General features: G+C 42.9%; 1 protein-coding gene and 1 long non-coding RNA gene across 3 annotated transcripts in view; both read left to right on the forward strand.

Annotated features, from left to right (window-relative positions):
* The window catches only part of ERP44 (endoplasmic reticulum protein 44), a 124,407-nt gene that overhangs the window by 75,045 nt on the left and 27,504 nt on the right, over nucleotides 1-21,858 (forward strand). For both annotated transcript variants that reach the window (XM_037893430.2, XM_027824290.3), the window contains exons 5-6: nucleotides 10,832-11,016; nucleotides 11,550-11,665. In XM_037893430.2, coding sequence (XP_037749358.1) covers nucleotides 10,832-11,016; nucleotides 11,550-11,665 — 301 coding nt within the window. The remainder of the gene's footprint in view (nucleotides 1-10,831; nucleotides 11,017-11,549; nucleotides 11,666-21,858) is intronic.
* On the forward strand, nucleotides 11,673-14,749 carry LOC122464605. The gene is made up of 2 exons (XR_006288798.1): nucleotides 11,673-14,134; nucleotides 14,259-14,749. It is a non-coding gene; the product is annotated as an uncharacterized LOC122464605 (long non-coding RNA).

Here is a 21,858-nt window from a genome sequence, read left to right on the forward strand (position 1 = left end):
TGACTCTACAGAAGATCACCCTAAGGCATACCAGGGTTCTGTTCCTTGTGAAAGGAAGGCTGAGGCATAGTGAGAATCACTAGTTCCACATATCTCTTCAGGGATGAGGTTTTAATCCTTCGCTCTCACAGTTGATCCAAGATTTTGGAATGAACTCCCACAAAAAAGGACAGCAGGAAATAAGGATAGTCACAAACCTCCACCCCTTCTGCTGTGAGTGCAGTGTGCATTTCTTCAGTCATGCTTTCTGTAACTTTAACACACAGCAACATGTACAGTTAACCACCCCCCCAAAAAAATACTACCAAAATAAGAGTATATGCACAGTTATCCCCTTGGGGAAAGGAAGGTGGAGAACAAACCACACACATTAGATGTTTATCATTACTTAATGCACTATTGGAAGACACTCTTAAGTCCTGGTCTATACTACGAGGTTAGGTCGTATTTAGCCAGAGTAGGTCGATTTTATATTGAATGTGTCTACACAATCAACCCCGTTCTGCCGACCTAAAGGGCTCTTAAAATCAACTGCTGTACTCCTCCCTGACGAGGGGAGTAGCACTAAAATTGACCTTCCTGGGTCGAATTTGGGGTAGTGTAGAGACAGTGCTGTGCAATTTGATGGTACTGACCTCCCGGAGCTATCCCAGAGTGCTCCAGTGTGACCACTCTGGACAGCACTTTCAACTCCGATGCACTAGCCAGGTACACAGGAAAAGCCCCGGGAACTTTTGAATTTCAATTCCGGTTTGGTCAGCATGGTGAACTCAGCAGAACAGGTGATGATGCAGTCCCAGAATCTCAAACAAGCTCCAGCATGGAGCGAACAGGAGACACTGGATCTGATTTCTGTATGGGGAGAACAATCTGTGCAGGCAGAACTCCGATCCAGCAGAAGAAATGCTGATATATATGCCAAATCGCACAGGGCATAGCGGAGAGAGGCTACACCAGGGATGCACAACAGTGCCGCGTGAAAATTAAGGAGCTCAGGGAAGCCTACCAAAAGACAAAGGAGGCAAATGGTCGCTCTGGGTCAGAGCCCCAGACATGTCGCTTCTATGATCAGCTGCATGCCATTCTAGGGGGGGACCCTACCAGTACCCCAACACTCTCCGTGGAGACCTGCAAGGTGGCAGCCTCAAGCAACACAGATGAGGATTTTGTGGATGAGGAAGAGGAGGAAGAGAATGTGAAGCAGGCAAGCAGAGAATCCATTCTCCCCGGTAGCCAGGACCTTTTCCTCACCCTGGACCTCTCAGGGCACGTTGTTCCCGGACCCTGATGGCGGAGAAGGCACCCCGGTGCGTGCACATTTGTAATGACACTACAGGGGTTAAAAGCAATTGTGTTTAATGTTTGATTTGCCCTGAACAATTGGGATACGTTCACGGCCAGTACAGCTAATGGAAAAGTCTGTTTACATGTCTGGGGATGGAGCAGGAATCCTCCAGGGACATGTCCATGAAGCTCTCCTGGAGGTACTCTGAAAGCCTTTGCAGAAGGGCTGCCTTAGCAGCTGGGTATTGATTGCCCTGGCTACTTGGATCACAGCATCCCCCATGGTAGATTTGCCCACTCCGAATTGATTCCTGACTGACCAGTAGCAGTCAGGCGTTGCAAGCTTCCACAGGGCTATTGCCACTCGCTTCTCAACTGTCAGGGCAGGTCTCATCTTGGTAATCCTGCACTTCAGGGCAGGGGAAAGCAACTCACGAAGTTCCATGAAAGTGGCCTTTTGCATGCGAAAGTTTCGCAGCCACTGGGAATCATCCCATACCCGCAACACTATGTGGTCCCATCAGTCTGTTCTTGTTTGCCGAGCCCAGAATCTGTGTTCCGCTGTATCAACGTGCCCCAATGCTGCTATGATATCCCAATTACCACATCCTGTGCTTTCAGGAACATCTGTGTCCATGTCCTCCTCACAATCATCCTTGTACTGGCGGCTCCTAGCTAGGCTCTGCACATACTGCAGGATAATGCACGAGGTATTGCAGTGCTCACAAAAGCAGTGTACGGCTGAGCGGGCTCCATGCTTGCTGTGCTATGGCGTCTGCACGGATAACCCAGGAAAAAAGGCGCGAAATGATTGTTTGCCACTGCTTTCAAGGAGGGAGGGAGGAGGGGAGACTGACGACATGTACCCAAAATCACCCGCAACAATGTTTTTGCCCCACCAGGCATTGGGAGCTAAACCCAGAATTCCAATGGGAAGTGGGGACTGTGGGATAGCTACTCATAGTGCACCACTCTGAGAGTCTATGCTAGCCACGATACTGGGGACGCACTCCTCCGATCTAATGCGCTTAGTGGGGACATGCACGAATGACTGTGTAAAATCGGTTGCTAACGATGGACTTCAATAAAATCAACCTAATTTCGTAGTGTAGACTTGCCTTAAGTGTTGGTGATTCCAATGGCTATTCTCCAGCATAGCTGGACTAACGTTATTCGCAGTTCTCCTTATTTGGTCCATGAAATAATGTTAGTCCAGCTATGTTAGAGTATAGCCATTTGCAAATGGTTTTACATTATAATCAAGTTTTAGAATCTCATAATATAGAGAAATATATTTGTAGACTTAAAATAGAAAAGCTGCAATTTTTACAACAAATCACTTTAAATTTGGTGTCTCTTTCCTAGATAAGTTTGCCTCTCAATTCTCAGGTTTTCTCCAATGAAAAGTTAATGCCATTCACCATACAAAAATTTGAGGAAGTACTAGTAAAACCAGCAAAGCAGAAATTTAAATACAAAAATAACAAAGAAAATAAGCATGAATTAATTAGATTAGCAACTAATAAATTAGATTGTTGTAGTGAAATTGGTATCAGAGAGAGAATATTTGAACTTTTCTATATCTGAGACGTCTGCTACTTTGTTTCTGTGCCCCTGCTTTCCTCTAAAAATGGCCTCCACTGTAGGTTACAAAGGCTCCTGCCCACAGTGAATTGAGATTCCAGTTTTATTTGCTTAAATTAGAAAGCTTTATTATAGCTCAGTATGGAAGGCTTTCATTTATTGTACATGTACTCTTTTTTGTAGGATTTAAGTCCCCATCGCTGCATCAGGGTTTGTTGGCACACATCTCATTGACTTTAGTGGGACTAGATATGGATACCAGGATCAGAATGTAGGATCGGAGCAACAGCTCTGCTACAGTTAAGGTTAAGACTAGCTTTATTTTTAAAGACTGACAGTTTAAAATGCTCTCAAATCTGTAGAGGTAATGAGATTGTCATGAAATTTGGTGTGTATCATGAGGGTGTGAAGTACAGTCAGTGATCCCAATTCGGAGCCATTTGACCAAGGGATTCTCAAGACACAGTCCTGGGAGGTGTGTGTGGGGAGGGGGGGAAGCTTTTCTTAAAATTTATATATTCTGGCAAAGTTTTTTTGCTCACAGAGAGAGATTGAGCTAGGACTCAGATCAACGCACCAAGGTCTCAAACACTGGAGAGTTACCGCAACAGAGTGCATGGCACCCACCAGCCCATGGGGGAAAATCAATTTAAAATGTTTTTAGAAAAAGAGTTTGCTTTTCCAGTTAGGTATGCTAAAGCTTGCATGCCTATCCACACTCTGAATGTATTACACTGCACATGTGCTGAGAGAGAGGCTATCTATCTAGAAAACTGCATCAACATCACAGGATCTGTTTGGCTCTGAAGGTATGTGTTAATGGTCATCAAATCTGAGCACCATGCCAGGCTGTGAGTTCAAATCCAAACTATGTCAGAAATCTGAGGTGTTTAAAAAAAAAATAATGTAGGCATACAGTTCCAGACTACCTCTGGTTGTTTTTTATTATTATGGGGAAATGTAATCCAACTACAGCAGAATATTCAGAAGGTGCTGACACTATGGTTTTGAAAAGAAAAGAAACTGCACAACTACTCCCTGGGAGGGGAGAGAGATTATAGGTGAAAGAGTAGGTGGGAACAAGGGGTAAGAGTTTGGGGATCAGGTGATGGGGAAGGATGGGACACTAGGAAGGGAACATGGGGGGTGAGTGACGGGGGAACTGGGTGAGAATAGGAGTAGTGTGGCCCATGTCAGCCCTAAATTCCCCTCCTATATGTGCACCATGATTTGGAGGCCCTCAGCTCATCTGTGGGGTGTGGCATCCTCTTTTCTCCCCCTCATCTGAGCCAGGTTCTGGAGGGGGCTTGTGTATCTGGGAGCAGTTGAGCCCCTCTTCCTATCCTCCCTGTGTGACCTGGGATCTCTGCCCTGTGGGTTGTCTCAGCTCCCTGCCTGTGTGTGTATGTGTGTGCACATGTGCACCAGGATATGACTGGTCCTGCCCATCTATAGGGGTCTGACTCCACCTTCCCTGCCCCCTCTAATGTGAGCCAGGTTCTTGTGGGAGCTTGAATTTCTGGTGGTATCTGAGCCCCACTCCCTAAGCCCTTCATGTGGTCTGGAATTGGGGGGAATCTTTCTTACTTAGTTGAGGTCTCCTGTGCCTGGTTGCAGATGAAGCAACCTATTTTTCCATTGCTGTCTGTCCAGAGCAAGACCATCGTAGGTTATCTCCATGATGACAGCATCCTTTACGATTGCCCTGTGATGGGTCGTTCTTTGCCCTCCATGCCTTCTCTTCGTTCTAGGTGGAATCCAATCTAAGATATAACTTGTGCTTCTGCCATGGGATAGCCTGGTGACATGGGTGAACATAGCCATCTTTGTCTTAGACCCATGCAGCACTACACTTCTCCATTCCTTATATGATCTCACCAATGAATTCCCACGATTCTTCTCAGACAAAGCTTCTGAAATGCATACAGCTTCCTGTTGTGTACTTTCACCATCAACCATGTTTCCAAGGCATACAGTACTTTTGGAAGGACAGTAGTGTTGTACAGTTGCATTTTATCTGGGTAAATGTAACTTCTTAATCTTCCAGATGTTTGACAGATGGAAAAATGATCCAGTGGCTTTGCTGAGTCTTGTCTTCACTCCTTTAGTGAGCTGGTGGTTAGCAGATATTGTACTTCCAAGATAAACAGAGTTATCAACTCTTTTTTGTTCTCTTCTCCATCAATCACGCATCCGCCAGCGTTGACAGCAGTCTCTCCTATCTTTGTGATCTGCATATTGATACGAAGTCCCACTTTGGTGGCAGCTGCTTTTATGCTCATAAAGGGTCTTTTCCTTCCATCAAAGTTTGTAAAGTTAGCCTAACCAGCAGTGAAGGCACATCACAAGCTGCAACTTAGCAAAAGATTTGAGGAGTTAAAGACACTGACAAATGGCATAGAAGAACAATGGTAGTTTTTCAAAGAAGCAAATATGGATGCAGCCCGAACTGCATTGGGGTGAGAAGATCTAAGAAAGTTGGAGCATTTTTTTCCAAATACATGGAGACTTGTTGAGGAAAAGAAAGAATTAAAGAACAAAATTCTACAAGAATAAGACAGCGGGAACTGAGCTATTCTGAAGTATATGCAGACAAAGGCAAGGAAGTTAAGAGATCAGCCAGAAGAGATAAGAGAGATTGGATGGAAAACGAAGCAAGGGAAGCTGAGGAGAGGATTCTAAAAAGCTTTTTCTGGTATCCAAATAAACGACGTCACAATTCTCAAACCTTTGAAGCATTTTAAATGCTCAAGATGGTACGATTTTAACCACAGAGGATAGAGTATTCTCAGGCTGTGCTCCACCACCGGAACCACTAACACGATTGAGAGATGTGAAGAAATAGGGGATTTATCTATATCACAATGAATAATCACCTTTGAGGAAGTAACTAAGGCCATAAACCAACAAAGAGTGGTAAAGCACTAGACTATGATAAGATAGATACTGAAATGTTAAAAGCTGGAAAGGAAGTGAGGGTGAAGTGCATGTGCAGGTTGTACAGATTGGTTTGGGAAAAAGAGGTCTGTCCTAAAGATTGAAGAAGAGAACCCCCCAAAAGTGGGGACCAGCGTATTTGTGATAACTGGAGAGGTATGACCCCCCTATTTGTACCTAGAATAGTGTGGCATATTATCATTTTGAATAGGATGAAAACTGCTGTTGACAAAGTACTCAGGGAAGAAGAGTCTGGATTTCATAGATACTAAGGTCAGAAGGGACCATTACAATCATCTAGTCTGACCTCCTGCACAACGCAGGTCACAGAATCTCACCCACCCACTCCTGCTAAAAACCTCACCTATGTCTGAGCTATTGAAGTCCTCAAATCGTGGGTTAAAGACTTCAAGGAGCAGAGAATCCTCCAGCAAGTGACCTGTGCCCCATGCTACAGAGGAAGGCGAAAAACCTCCAGGGCCTCTTCCAATCTGACCTGGAGGAAAATTCCTTCCTGACCCCAAATATGGCGATCAGCTAAACCCTGAGCATATGGGCAAGATTCACCAGCCAGATACCCAGGAAAGAATTTTCTGTAGTAACTCAGATCCCACCCCATCTAACATCCCATCACAGGCCATTAGGCCTATTTACCATGAATATTTAAAGATCAATTAATTACCAAAATCATGTTATCCCATCATACCATCTCTTCCATAAACTTATCGAGTTTAATCTTAAAGTCAGATAGATCTTTTGCCCACACTGCTTCCCTTGGAAGGCTATTCCAAAACTTCACTCCTCTGATGGTTAGAAACCTTCGTCTAATTTAAAGTCTAAACTTCCCAATGGCCAGTTTATATCCATTTGTTCTTGTGTCCACATTGGTATTGAGCTTAAATAATTCCTCTCCCTCTCCAGTATTTATCCCTCTGATATATTTATAGAGAGCAATCCTATCTCCCCTCAACCTTCTTTTAGTTAGGCTCTAAACAAGCCAAGCTCCTTGAGTCTCCTTTCATGACACAAGTTTTCCATTCCTCGGATCATCCTAGTAGCCCTTCTCTGTACCTATTCCAGTTTGAATTCATCCTTCTTAAACATGGGAGACCGGAACTGCACACAGTATTCCAGATGAGGTCTCACCAGTGCCTTGTATAACGGTACTAAAACCTCCTTATCCCTACTGGAAATACCTCTCCTGATGCATCCTAATACCGCATTAGCTTTTTTCACCGCCATATCACATTGGCGGCTCATAGTCATCCTATGATCAACCAGTACTCCAAGGTCCTTCTCCTCCTCCGTTACTTCCGATGGATGCATCCCCAGCTTATAACTAAAATTCTTGTTATTAATCCCTAAATGCATAACCTTATGCTTCTCACTATTAAATTTCATCCTATTACTATTACTCCAGTTTACAAGGTCATCCAGATCTTCCTGTATGATATCCCGGTCCTTCTCTGAATTGGCAATACCTCCCAGCTTTGTATCATCCACAAACTTTATTAGCACACTCCCACTTTTTGTGCCGAGGTCAGTAATAAAAAGATTAAATAAGATTGGTCCCAGAACTGATCCCTGAGGAACTCCACTGGTAACCTCCCTCCAGCCTGACAGTTCACCTTTCAGTAGGACCCGCTGTAGTCTCCCTGTTAACCAATTCCTTATCCACCTTTCAATTTTCATATTGATCCCCATCTTTTCCAGTTTAATTAATAATTCCACATGTGGCACGATATCAAACGCCTTACTGAAATCTAGGTAAATTAGATCCACTGCGTTTCCTTTGTCTAAAAAATCTGTTACTTTCTCAAAGGAGATCAGGTTGGTTTGGCACGATCTATCTTTTGTAAAACCATGTTGTATTTTGTCCCATTTACCATTGACTTCAATGTCCTTAACTACTTTCTCCTTCAAAATTTTTTCCAAGACCTTGCATACTACAGATGTCAAACTAACAGGCCTGTAGTTACCCGGATCCAGTAGGTTGTGTTCAGATCAGATTTTTACCTGGAGAAGACTTATTGAGAAAGGCTTAGAATACTAGCAGAAGATTGTTTTTAACTTGGCTGATTTTATGAAAGCATTTGATAGTGGCCTCAGAGAAGCCTTCTGGAAGATTGTGGGACGCTATGAAATTCCAGCAAAGACTGTTAATTTGATAAAAGCTTTTATGATTAGCCTGCATTCTGCATGAGGACAGAGAATGGAGATGCAGAATGGTTTAAGATAATGCAAGATACGTCCCATCCCCATTTCTTTTCTGTAGTGTCATAGATTTTGTGATAAGAAGCGTGACAGGTGTTGTCAAGGCCACTGGTATTGTTTGGGCAAGTGATAAGCTGCAAGATATACCATCTGCAAAATCTATAGCTGAACTGTATACCAACTTCGATAGAATGAAAAGACTCTCTTTATGAGCACAAAAGCAGATCTGGGGATCACTGCTGACTGCACCCTGGGGTGTCTGAACCCCCCCCCCCATATGAGCCAGATTGGGGAGGTTGCCTTTTTGGGGGTGCCTGAGCCCCTCTCCCTACATCCTCATGTGATCCAGGATCTGCGGAAGCCCTGCCCCTCTGGTTGGGAGCTTAGAAAAGGCATGCTTTGAGCATGCACCAAGAACACACTTCCGAGACCAGGGCGAGGATTGGAACTGAGAACAAGTATACTTGACACATATCAAAAACTCTCCACCACTGGAGAGAGGGGAAGGGAACACCCACTGACATGAATAGAGCCGTTCACACTTCACACAGCCATTCACAAGAACCTTCACACCTGCTAATAATCTTAGGAGAGATCTCTTCTTTCCTCCCACAACTCCAATAAGGGCTCTGGTAGAACTCAGGCCTTCAAACCCCACAAAGAATTTTTCTGTGGTTACAAGTTTATCAACATTAGTTCAGAACATGCACAACCATGAATAGTTCAGGTGGTAGGGGAGGGAAGAGGGGTTGGGGGCTCTGGTAAAGGGGTGTGGGTAGATATTAGGGGGAGGGAGGAAACAGGAGGGGTTGGTGAACTGAGGGATAGCACAGGAAGTTGAGGAGGGGTGGCTGTCAGCCCTGAATTCTCCCCTTCTGTGTGTGGTTTGGGATACGGGAGAGACTGTTTCTCTTGAGGTTTCTGATCCCCTCTCTTTCCCCCTTCATGTGAGCTGGGGTCTGGGGTTGAGGGAAAGAAGGTAACACAAATGTAAACATTTGAAAGCCAGAAAACAAACAGTTAAGATACATCACCTAAATTTTCCATATGTAAAATGGGCCTCCTAATGTAAAATTCTTTAAGATCTACTGAGGAAAAGCATTCTATAAAAGCTACGTCTTTTGATTATTTTCTAGTCACAGTAGCGTTTTAACTGTAAACTTAGATGAGCACTACAACTGTCCAAGTGACCACTCACTCCTACCAATAAACATTTCTCTTCCTGTTTAAAAAACTAGAACATTAAATGGCAAAAAGCTTTGTTAACTCAGAGTTAAAGTTGCTTGGTGATAACTTGTGCCATTCCAGAATGTTGAGTTCAGCAAAACTCAAACTTCTGAAAACGAGGAAAGACGGAGTTAAGGTAAACAGCCACATAACCTTAATTCTCTGCCCTCTTTGAGTGATACCCCAACACACCCATAACACACACACTCCCATTCTGCCTTTTCACTCTAATGGACTGATGCTACCTATACTAGCCCTACGCTCAAACACTGAGCATACTCCTCCAACAAAATAGCACATCTGTAAAATATACCAGCCACTTCATGTCCTTTTACAACCCTTTCACACTTGCACACAGGATACTTCCCCCTGCCTATCATTAAATCCACAGACTGCTCTCACATCTCACCTCTCTACTGGCAGAACCCATGGTAAGCAGACCCTAGTGCTGTGCTACCAATGCAGCCTACACAATTTTGTGTTGAATTGTTGCAAACTGGAACCTGCAGATACACAGGTACCTCTTTCCTTTCATAACATACGTGGTGGGGGGACTCAGATCCAGATCTCCTCATATCACAATTGCAGCTCTTTCAAGCTGCTTCAACTTATTCCTCCACCATTCAGTACAACTACATCTTACACAGTGAATGCAGCTGGAGTACATGCAGGTAATTCCTGGTGGCCGTTGCCAGCTCCATGGGAAAGAGTTAAGGTTATGTATTTCCTGGTTTTCAGAAGTTTGAGTTTTGCTGAATTTGACGTTGTGGAAGGGCACAAGCTATCGCTGGAAACCTTAACTCTGAGTTAACAAAGTTTTTTGTCATTTAATAGTAAGTAAATAAGTGGTGAGACTGTTGCAGCATATTTTTGTCATACTTGGCAAATAGAAAATTTTAAATTTATTTTCTAAATGTATTTGTATATAGCTTCAAATGCTGTAACCTTCTAAAAGTACACAAATTAATACCATCTCCATGTGGTGCCCACCGGGCTGTGTACTTCCTAATACCATTGTATGAAGATTTATGAAAACATGAAATTAATTAGTATGTACTGGGTTAGTGTATATCCTTGGCTCTAGCTCTGAGGAAGCTTTAGTCATTGCATTATTTAGGTCTTGATCTTGTTTACATCTTATTAAACTTACTTCTCATGTGGATTAGACTCCGTTACTTGGCAAGTTTTTAAATTTTATTTGTTTATTATTGCTTGTTATGCCCTGTTTTAATATTAATTCAATTTTCTTTTAAAAAGCCCTCCACGATGTTCACATGAAGGGTGCTAAATAAGTGTAAGTGACTGATTGAATCTAGTTTTAGAATTATGCCAGATTTTGGTCATTATGATTTCGTATGGTCATCAACATATGCAAGAAATTGCATTTCTTGAATATAAATACCATAGCTACTCTCCATTTCTCTCTTCTGCAGTGCTTTTCATTTTGCTCTTGTTTAAGACGGGGGAAGCAGGACTATGTGTCCAACGCCCCGTCTTTGTTAGTGTTTGTGCGTGTGCATAAGGATTAATAAACAGTACATTTCCATATCTATAGCATTATTTTTTCTGTTAATTTCTTTATTAGCGGACATAGCTCAAAGATACAGGATAAGCAAATATCCAACCCTAAAACTGTTCCGGAATGGGATGATGATGAAGAGAGAGTATAGGGGTCAGAGGTCGGTGACAGCAATAGCAGATTATATCAGGCAACAGAAAAGCAATCCTATTCGAGAAGTTAATGACTTGGAAGAAATTAAGGCTCTTGACGTAAGTCTCTTGATTGGTGTTCTATGAAGTATGTGGATTTTAGAGTTTTGTATTTTGAGACAAAGTGAATCATGTAGTGTTTAATTTGTATGTATTGATCTTTTTACCATTCAAAAGAATTATTTTATTGGCTTTTATATTCGCAATGAAAAGCAAATAATTATTTCTAGTATCTCCAATTATTGGAATTAACTTTTACTTTTTTTAATCGCATGGATTTTGTTAAAATGTTATCTACCTCACTGGAATTTTTTTCATTTATGTGTCAATTTGAAAACAGGAAAAGGAGCGCACTTTACATTCCTTCACTGAAAAAGTATTAAGTAACATTTCTAGTCTAAATTTTTAAAACCTGCATATTTGTGTGGTCACACCTCATTTGGAGACAGATGGACAACAGCTCTTGCCCATGTCTCTGATTGTGGGATAAATGAAAAGCATTTCTGGGTTTAACATTTTTGGGGGGGAATAATAATAGCCTTTGGTGACTGAAATTTTAAAAAAAAGTCATAAGTACATACTTTGTTTTACAGCGCAGTAAAAGAAATATCATTGGATATTTCGAGCAAAAGGACACCACCAACTATAGAACTTTTGAAAGAGTAGCAAATATTTTGCACGATGATTGTGTCTTCCTTTCTGCAACTGGGTAAGTTTTTACATGTATTGGCTGTGTGACTGATCCTGAAGACTTTACACTAACAAATTAGTCCTGCTTAATAGAAAGAATTTTTGGTAAAGAACTAAAAGATTATTGGATTAGAGTCTAAAAGCAAATCCTTGTACTGAGATCAACCTAGAAGACTAAATAAAAAACACATCTAGCCAGATAGCTCTTAGTATCCTGAGTTTTTGTAGTGAAATCTTGTTTTGTTGGCATTATGCCTCTTCTTTACTGTTCCTGCAGTAGTCAGTTTGGGATTTTCTCTGCACAGAAAGTAATAGGGAGTCCATTAGCAATATCAGGCATTTAAATTTTAAAAATGCTGATGAGTAGAATGTTTTGTAGCAATCTGAATATTTTTGTAACTTTCACATTTGTTTAATCAATACTTTGTAAGGCTTTCTTATAGATACTCTGTTTTCTTAAAATTCCATTGCTCTTCATAATAATTGCTGTTTGAGAGTAAGAGAATTCAGTAGCTAATTACATCTGTGCTAGTGAAAACATAGCTGCTTAAAATCTTTTCACCTGTAAATTCCACCATTAGCTGCAGAATTCCAAAATCCCAGGCTTTGGGGACCATCAGACATAAAATTGTCCAGTGGCCTTGAAATTCTTTATTCATCTTAGTACGCTTGTTTGCAGCTACAAATGAAAATACACAAGGTGTGGGCCAAAATTTTTCATATGGTCATATTGTTGAATTTTTACCTGTGAAATAGTAACACATGTCTTCCTGACCCCAGCTCATTACAAAATGAAGACAACCTAACTTCACAATTGCGGGACTTTCTATAATTATTTTTTTAATGTATTGTGGTAGCACCTAGAGGCCCCGATTGGGGACCCCGTTGTCCTAAGCACTGCTCAAACATTTATATCAGTGTTTCTCAAACTTTTTGTGCTAGCAACTCCATTTGGATTTTTTTTTTTTAAAAGGTACACACGCACACACATCCCACTAGAAAAAATTGCGACCTTCTACCTTCATCCCCCGCTCAGGGCTGGGCTTCAGCCGCGCTCGGAGCATGGGACTCCGGACTTCAGCCCCCTGCTGCCCTCAGAGCTCCCAGCTGGGGCTTTCTGCCTTGGCGACTCCATCAAAATGGAGTCGCAACCCACGTTTTGAGAACCGCTGACTTATATGAAATGGTCCCTCCCCCGAAGAATTTAGTATAAAAATCAGACCATTTTTATGGCTCACTCATCTTAAAAAAAAAAAAGAAGAAGAAGAAAAAAAAGGTATCAAATTCTGTTTTGTTTGGCAATGTTATATTATGTGATCTATAGCACCAATGCTAGATGTCCCTCCACTTATTCATGCCTTAAACTACGGCCATATTTTACATCAGATGTGGTTGCATGTTGTTAGTGAATGAAGATTCCACTGTACAGAAGTTTCTTAAAATGCATAGGAATGATTTGGGGTGCCAATGAATCACTATAACACCCATTCCTACCTCAGCCCAAGTGCAGCTTTTGTTTTTGAGGAGGTGAGGGTTCTCTTTGATGAGGTGCTGCCTTTGGCCAGAATCTCATGTTGTTCCTAACAACAATGTGCAGTCCTGAATAAATGTAAGGCCTTGTCTACACTACACAGTTTTGTCAAAAAAAGCCAGCTTTCGTCAACAAAACAGTGGAAGTATACACACTACAATGCCGATTTAGCTCTCCTGCTACACCGACAAAATAAAATCACCACAACGAGAGGCATAGGGTTTTTTGTGACAAAGTTAGATCAGCGCAGTGTCAGCGTACTCACTGTGCTTGCTTATGTTGCCCTAATTGGTCTCCAGGAGGTGTCTCTCAATGCCCATCGTGACCGCTCTGGTCAGCAGTTTGAACTCCACTGCCCTGAAGGTACACAGGTATGTGCCCCTCCCACATTTAAAGGCCTGGGAATTTTTGAAATTCCTCTTCCTGTTTGCTAGGCATGGACAGTTCACGCAGTATTTTCCCAGCTGACCATGCCTGCTTTCCGCAGTAGACACGCTCCTGTGTGGAGCACACGAGAGCTGTTGGCCCTGCTGGATCTGTGGAAAGAGGAAGCTGTGCAGTTGCAGCTTCTCTCCAGCTGTAGGAACTTTGATACCTACAGGCAGATAGCTAGTGAGATGCCAGAGAAGGGGCACAAGAGGGACATGCGGCAGTGCTGTGCTAAGATCAAGAAGCTGAGGCAGGCGTACCAGAAGGCCAGGGAGGCCAACCGTTGTTCTCGTGCGGTGCTGAAGACATGCCGCTTCTAGAAGGAGCTGCACGCCATCCTCGACGGCGACCTCACCTCCTCCACCACCAAGAGCTCCATGAATACTTCAGGGGGACTGGAGGCAGCGACCAGTCGAGTCAACCCCAAGGACGAAGTGGTAGACAAAGAAGTTGAGCTGGAGAAGAATGTGGAACACACCACAGTGTCGCTTGGTGGCATGACGAGTCAGGACCTCTTTTCCATTCCAGGTTTCAGAGTAGCAGGCGTGTTAGTCTGTATTCGCAAAAAGAAAAGGAGTACTTGTGGCACCTTAGAGACTAACACATTTGTCTCTAAGGTGCCACAAGTCCTCCTTTTCTTTTTCCACTCCAGGGTATCTAGCCAGTCCCAGCACTCTGGCTCTGGCATACCTGAAGAAGGAGATGCAAGCTCTTGTAAGCATGCATTGTGCTTTGATACTGCATGGTGAGAGGAGATTGAGCTCTCACATACTTTATGTGGGAGAGGAGGCATAAGGAACAGAAATTAACAAATGAGCCTATGCAACTGTGCAGTGGGGGCCTGGTGCAAAAGTTCGTTAATGTACACCAGGATGTCGTGCGAATCATCCATAGAGATCTCTAAAAAGCTTTTCTGTAGGTATTCTGCAATTCTCTGCTGAAGGTTCCTTGGCAAAGTTGCCTTGTTTCGCTGTAGGGATTGTTGCTGCGCAAATTGGAAATTATTTCAACAGGGACCAGAGCAGCACACAGGCGAGCAGCATATGGACCTGGTCTGAAGCCGCATGCATGCAGGAGATGCACCCTTGCATCCTGGATTACCCTCAGGAGTGAGATATCAGGTTCAATTACCCCAGCCTGTGGGATAAGGTGCCAATATTCAGAACACTCTCCCGAGGCATGTGTAGTGACCCTCTTTACAAATCACCCAGACCCTTTGTCCTTTCTTGCCCACTCCCCCTTCAAAACCCATTACTCCTCTACTCCCTGGCTGACCTCACCATTTTTCGGACTGTTGCCAAACTGTGTGCTAGTAAAGGGACAGTGAGAAATAAGTATGTGTAACTTTTGTGATTCATGACTGTAAGTGAATTCACAATACTGTCTCTTTCATTGTTTCTTTGGCTTGTGCAGTTGTGCCCTTGAGGACCCAATCCGCTGCACCAGTGGAGTTCCTCTGTCAGCTAAGTAGGGCCCTACCAAATTCACAGTCCATTTTGGTCAGTTTCACAGTCATAGGATTTTAAAAATTGTAAATTTCATGATATCAGCTATTTAAATCTGAAATGTCCTGGTGGTGTAATTGTAGGAGTACTGACCCAAAAAGGAGTTGTGGGGGTCGCAAGGTTATTGTGTGTGGGGGGGGGGCGGGGTTACGGTACTGCTACCCTTACTCCTGCGCTGCTGCTGGCAGCAATGCAGCCTTCAGAGCTGGGCAGCTGGAGAGTGGCAGCTGCTAGCCAAGAGCCCAGCTCTGAAGGTAGAACTGCTGCCAGCAGCAGAGCAGAATTAAGGATGGCATGGTATGGTATTGCCACCCTTACTTCTGCACTGCTCTGTGCCGAGCTGGGCCCTCAGTCAGCAGCCACCACCCTCCAGCCACCCAGCTCTGAAAGCAGTGCAGAAGTAAGGCTGGCAATACTGAGACCCCCCCTAAAATAAACTTGTGGAACCCCCCCCCCCCAAACAATTCCCTTCTGGGTCAGGACCCCCAATTTTAGAAACGCTGCCATGAAATCTGTATAGTATATGGTAAAAGCACGCAGAAGATTTCATGGCGGGAGACCAGATTTCATGGTCCATGACGTGTTTTTCAAGGCTGTGAATTTGGTAGGGCCATACAGATAAGGAGGCAAACCAGGAGGAGTAAGGATATGTTTTGTGAAGTGCTGCAGTCAACAGATGCATCACACAGTGAAACAAGAGGGTGGAGGGAGTCAATTAACGAAAGACTCAGGCAGGATAGCCTGGAAAGGACACAGTGGCAGGAGCAGATGATAAAGCTACTGGAGGGCCAGACAGAGATGCTCAAGTCCCTCATTGCACTGCAGTTTGAGCACAACTGTGCACAATTCCCCCTGCAGCCAATATTGAACTCCATTCCCTGCCCTCCCCAAACTCCCACACATGTTTACTCCTGGGGGAATTCTGCGCCAAAACATTAAAACATTAAAAATTATTCCCCAAAAAATTAAAAATTCTGCACCCAATATGTTAAAATTCTGCAAAATTCTGCATATTTTATTTGTCAAAATAATATAATCACACCAGTTTCAATTATTTTTGTAATTCATTTCCAAGTACCTGTCAACAAGTATCTCTGTAACAATACAGACAACAAAAAGATTCAGGAAATGTTTTTTGACAAATAGATTCCTTACTAGGCATATTAATACAGAACTCTGAGTAATAATTCATTTAAACTACAATATAGAACCGTATTTCCCGCACCCCTCAGAAGCAGTGCAAAGGTTTGGGGGAGTCAGGGCTAACTGAGCAGCTGAGAGAGAGGGAAGTAATTGCTGGAAAGGAGCCTGGGTATGAACTTGAAGGGTTGTTGGGTATGGGTGGGAAAAGTATGGAACAGGTTTTTTGGGGGCGGGGATGGGGAGGGATTGTTAGGCAGCATCCCCCATGCAGACTCTGGCTGACCTCTAGCCTCCCTCATTCATCCAAGCACATCTGCCCCTGTTCCCATGTGTCCTTGCACCCTGTCCCCATGTGTCTCTGTGCCTCCACTCAACCCATACACCCTCCCCCTCTGCCCATGTGGCCGTGCACCTCCTTCCCCGCCCCTGTGGCCTTGCACCTCTACTCCCATTCAGCCCCTGCCCCAGTCTGTCCTCCCGCACTAGCCCTTATGAGTCCCTGTCTAACCCTCTCCCCTGCCCCGAAGCAGTCCCATGCTGTCTGTCTCCCTATATCCCCTGTCTCCTGATCTGGCCCAACAGGTGCTGTGAAGAAGGCAGGCCCTTTCTCTTCCCTATCATAAGGGGGCTGGCCAGGAGCAGCTGCTGTGTTCTAGTGCCACAGTGCCCACTGGTGGGCAAAAGGTGGAACTGCAGCAATTGTTCAGTAGACGCGATTTTCTGCAATAAATAAATAAAATAATAAAAATATGCGCAGCACATGCAATATGTGCATTGGTGCAGAATTCCCCCAGGAGTACATTTTCCTGGTTCATCGCAGTATCCTGTGCACTCCACAGTGAAAGTTGGAGATACAGCTGTGAGAGCCATAACCAAGAGACTGTTCCCTGTTTGACAAAATGTTTGTCCTGTTATTAAACTTTAATCTTTGAAATAAAATGAGACTTTGTGTCATACATACATTAGTTGGTGCTAATATCAAACACAGTGGCTGTAGGCAGAAATATTTGCTCACTACAAATAATGCTCAGAAAGTAAGCCCTATAGGGGTCATTCAAAGACATAAAGACACATTACTGGGGATCGGTGTCAAAATGCTCCTTCAAAGCCTCCCTATTTCGAATAGCCCCCTGCTGTGCCCCTCTGATTGCCCTGGTATCTCGCTGCTCAAAATGAGCAGCTAACTGATGTACTTCAGCACTCCACCCCTCGGGAAACTTTTCCCCATTTGCTTCACAAATACTATGCAGAGTACAGCAAGTCGCAGTGACCATTGGAATATTTCCCTCACTGAGATCTAACCTGCCAAAAAGGCAGTACCAGCAATCTTTTAATCAGCCAAAGGCACATTCAACAGTCATTCAGCACCTGCTGCGCCTGTTGTTGAAGCACTTCTTGCTGCTATCTAGGTTCCCAGTGTAAGGCTTCATGAGCCATGGGAGCAAGGGATTGGCAGGTTCTCCCAGGATCATTATGGCATTTCGACATCCCGTATTGGAATCTTCTGGTCTGGAAAGAAAGTCCCAGTGTGTATCTTTCTATACAGTCCAATGTTCCTAAAGATGTGCACATCATATACCTTCCCTGACCACCCTGCACTGATGTCAGTGAAATGGCCCTGGTGATCCACCAGCGCCTGCAAGACCATACAGAAGTAGCCCTTTCGATTAATGTACTCAGTCACAGGATGGTCTGGGTCCAGAATTGAGATATGTGTTCCATCTATCACCTCGCCACAGTTGGGAATCCCATTACCTCAAAGCCCTCAGCAATTTCCTGCACATTACTGAGAGTCATAGTCCTTCGTAGCAGGAGATGATTAATAGCCCTGCACACTTGCATCACTGCAACCCCCATTGTGCACTTACCAACCCCAAACTGATTTGCAACTGACCAGTAGCAGTCTGGAGTTGCCAGCTTCCACACAACGATTACCATTCGCTTTTCCACAGTGAGGTCTGCTCTCATTCTGGTGTTCTTGCGTCGCAGTGCTAGGGCGAGCCAGTACACAGTTCCAGGATGATGGATTTGCACATGTGAAAGTTCTACACCCACTGCTCATCATCCCATACATGCATCACAATGCGATCTCACCACTCAGTGCTTGTTTCCCAAGCCCAGTACTAATGGTCCACTGTGTGCAGCTGCTCTGAATGCCAGCAGCAGTCTTGAATTATTTCTTTCCATGGCACACAGCAGGGGAGGCACCATTGATTCACTTTCTGATTCGCAGCTGCATGACCAGCCCCGTTGTGTTCATAATGCTCATCACCAAAGTGGTCAGAAGTGCAGGATCTATATTTTCAGGCAGAGATGGCGGAGCATGTACACAGTTAAAAAGGGCTGTTAAAAATTGGCATGAAACCAAGTCAGAAGCCCATGGAATGATGGGACAGAAAGAACTGCATCATGGGATGCTGAAAACGCCCCCATGATGCACCATGATCCATTCCCAGAGCTCCTAATGGCAGAGGGTGGTAAGTTGCACAGTGCGATAGCTACCCATGATGCAACTCTCTCTGTAAATGCAAGAGCACCAACTGTGGACACACTCCGCCAACTCAAGAAGCGTTGTGTGGATATGCACAACCGACGTAATTAAAGCGGTTTAAGATCATTGATGTAACTTAAGTCAACTTAACTCTGTAGTGCAGACATGGCCTAAATTTGGTTAAAGAATCCATCAAGTGGCTCTTAACTCACACTGAAACCTTTGTTAGTAAGATCTATAGGTGTGGGCAGTGCTAAAGTGTCAACTCCGTTTCTCATGACATTAGTTTGTAAAGGGCTTTCCTTTTCAGTGATAAAGAACTTCATCGCAAGTTAAACACCTTGCAGCAAATTCCACTATTGCAGAAGACCCTAAATTAACCAACAAATGAGTGAAGTATATCTCTTTTTTATTCCTGTTTTACAGTAGTATTGTCATGTAAAATTAGTAGGATTTTTTCTATCAAAAATTCTAAGCCCACCAAAATATCTGTAGAAATCTGTAGAAGAGCATTAAATATTTAGGGGGAGACATTTAACTTTCAGAGGCACAATGGCAGTTCTCTCTTATGAGAAAGAAGTGCATAACTGCCATTATGCCTTCAGAAAATTGCCCCTCCCCTTAATTTGGATGTGCTGGTAATATGATTATACAGCTTTTGACTTTGGTTATCAATAGTCAACAACAAAAATTATCACTTATTAAGCACTGATGAGCTCAGTTACATGTCAGTTTAGTTTACTGGTTAAAGAATAAGACAAAGGGTATGGCTACACAGCAGTCGTTTGGGGTGCAGGGGGGGGCAGTTGTTGTAGCACATATAGATGTATCCAAGCTAGCTTTAACAGTGAAGCTGCAGCAGCATGAGTTAAATTAATATTGGTAAAGTGCACTGGAATCTTCTGATAGAAAACACTATAGAAGTTGACAATTATCTATATTTTATTAAATAATAATGTATTAACAGGAATATTTCAACTATAAAAATAATTCAGTGGGAAGAGAAATAAAATGGGCAGTAGCTAATTTTTTGTAATTGTAGAAGTAATAAAATATTACTATAGGTCCTGCTTTTGCAATGTTTAGTGTGCTGGCACATGACTATTTAAAGTGACTGGGCCTCTTGCAATTTGTCTGTCTGCTTCATGTTGCAGGATCAGGACCTTAGTTAGTATAATGTCTTTCACACAAATGGAATTCCAAAATGCTTTTCAGTTAAATCAGAATGAGGATTGGCAGAGAAATTAAGAGATATAGGTAGGATAGAAAAAAGTTTCTTCCAGTTGAACAAGCTCAGTACACTGCTACGGTCTCTTAATCATGCACAAGAAACCAATAAAACAAGCACCTAAACAAAATCAGCACCATACAAGTGATCCTCACTTTTTACGAGTTTATTTTCCGGTGAGTTAGAGCTTAACAAACGAGGTGTATTTCTATTAAAAGGATATGGCTATGAAAGTAGAGAAAATCAAGGGGGAGAATAATCAAGTGTATCTCTTTTGGCAAGGCTGTGTACCTCAGGCTCTCTGCATCTGCCTCATGTTCTAAACCAGTTGTTTAGATAAAGGAAGTTGAAACAAAGCCACAATTTTACTTGTTATGGTACGTGGAGAGGATTGGCTGGGTGGGCACAATTTCAAAGAATTATAAAGAAAATCAGAGTTGAAATATCACCAGTGTAAAAGTTAGTCTTCACTGCTTACGAACAAGATGGATAAAAAAGAAAAGAGTTGTAGACTGAACCATATAAGAGAGGTCTTTGCAAAGAGGACGAACAAACACCAGAGACTAAGAAATATGTTGGTTAATGGGAGTGAAACTACAGTGGGGAGAGAGAGGCTGTAACTGCAGAGGTAGATTGGGAGGGTGCTATGGTCCACAGTGTGGAAAGTTGTACAGAACCCAAATGGAATCAGAAGAAGCTGTCAAGAGGAGGAGGGAAATCACTTTTTAGTACTAGAAAGATATTGATATACTATAGGGAATTCAAGGAAGAACCCTAGAGATTTTGGAAGTGGACGAATTGATTTTACAGTTTGAGGAAAGTTTTAGAAACTATATGTATGCAGTCCATGATTCTGATTGTGTTTTAATCATCGGTGGGAAAGAGAGAAAAAGAATCTACCTAAATGATAGATAATGAATAATAGGAATGGGAACTTACAAGCTAGTGCACTCTAGATTCACACCCTAGCTTGCCATGCACTAACAGCCTGTGTAGACAAGCCCTTAATCATTTCCCCCCTCAACCAGGTTTAATTTGCTTAGCGTCTTTTATATCCAGTCATCCATAGTGTTCCAGATAAAACAAAGAATAGACAGGATGCTTGAATTTGAGGCACTGAAACACAATAAGACCTTGTAGACTGTCTTTATTCACCAAGAAAGAAAGAAAGAAAAAGAAAAATCATGGCACAAAATGAAACTTGTTTTCATTTTTCTTTGTTGATCACTTTGTAAAAGGCGTGTCTTTTACCATTAGAGCTGTTTTCTTTAATGTAGTGCACTCCACTGCTGTTTGATTTTAATTGTGCTGATCTCAGTAGGGTGGTTACATACACATGACCAGTGATTGAAGTGGAAGGAGACAGAAGAGGGTCTTGACAAAAGAAATGGGTCCCACAACAGATTGTACTGCAGAACTTTGTTTTTCTTTTCTATAGGTGTATGAGCTGATAGTAGCTGAGATACTTCTGTTTCCACACCTACTTCTGAGTCTGATACAGTGAAAGACAATTTTGTACATGGGAAGTTGCCTTCGTGTACTTCCTTTATTAAGGGGGTGGGTGGTGTTCCGTCACATTGTGGTTGTATCTTTTGGTTTTTGAGTTATGCATGCCCAAAGGAAAATGGGGAAACACAATGAGGCAGGCAAATATGTTAGAAAACTCCTTTTATTAATATGCATATAATTATGCATTGCTGGAGAGTTGTCTTTTGTACCTGGAGTACAATAAAAGTAATTAAATATATATCTCATGGTCAAAATGACAACTACGGTAGGAAGATAGAAACAGATGCAAGTATTTGAAGGGCATAAACACTAGAAGCAAGAGGGAGGGTAATTAGATTAAATGAAGCAAAGAAAAATGTGGGCTGTTAGAGATTAT

This window comes from Chelonia mydas, chromosome 2 (genome assembly GCF_015237465.2).
Source record: "Chelonia mydas isolate rCheMyd1 chromosome 2, rCheMyd1.pri.v2, whole genome shotgun sequence".
NCBI classification, from domain to species: Eukaryota; Metazoa; Chordata; order Testudines; family Cheloniidae; genus Chelonia; species Chelonia mydas.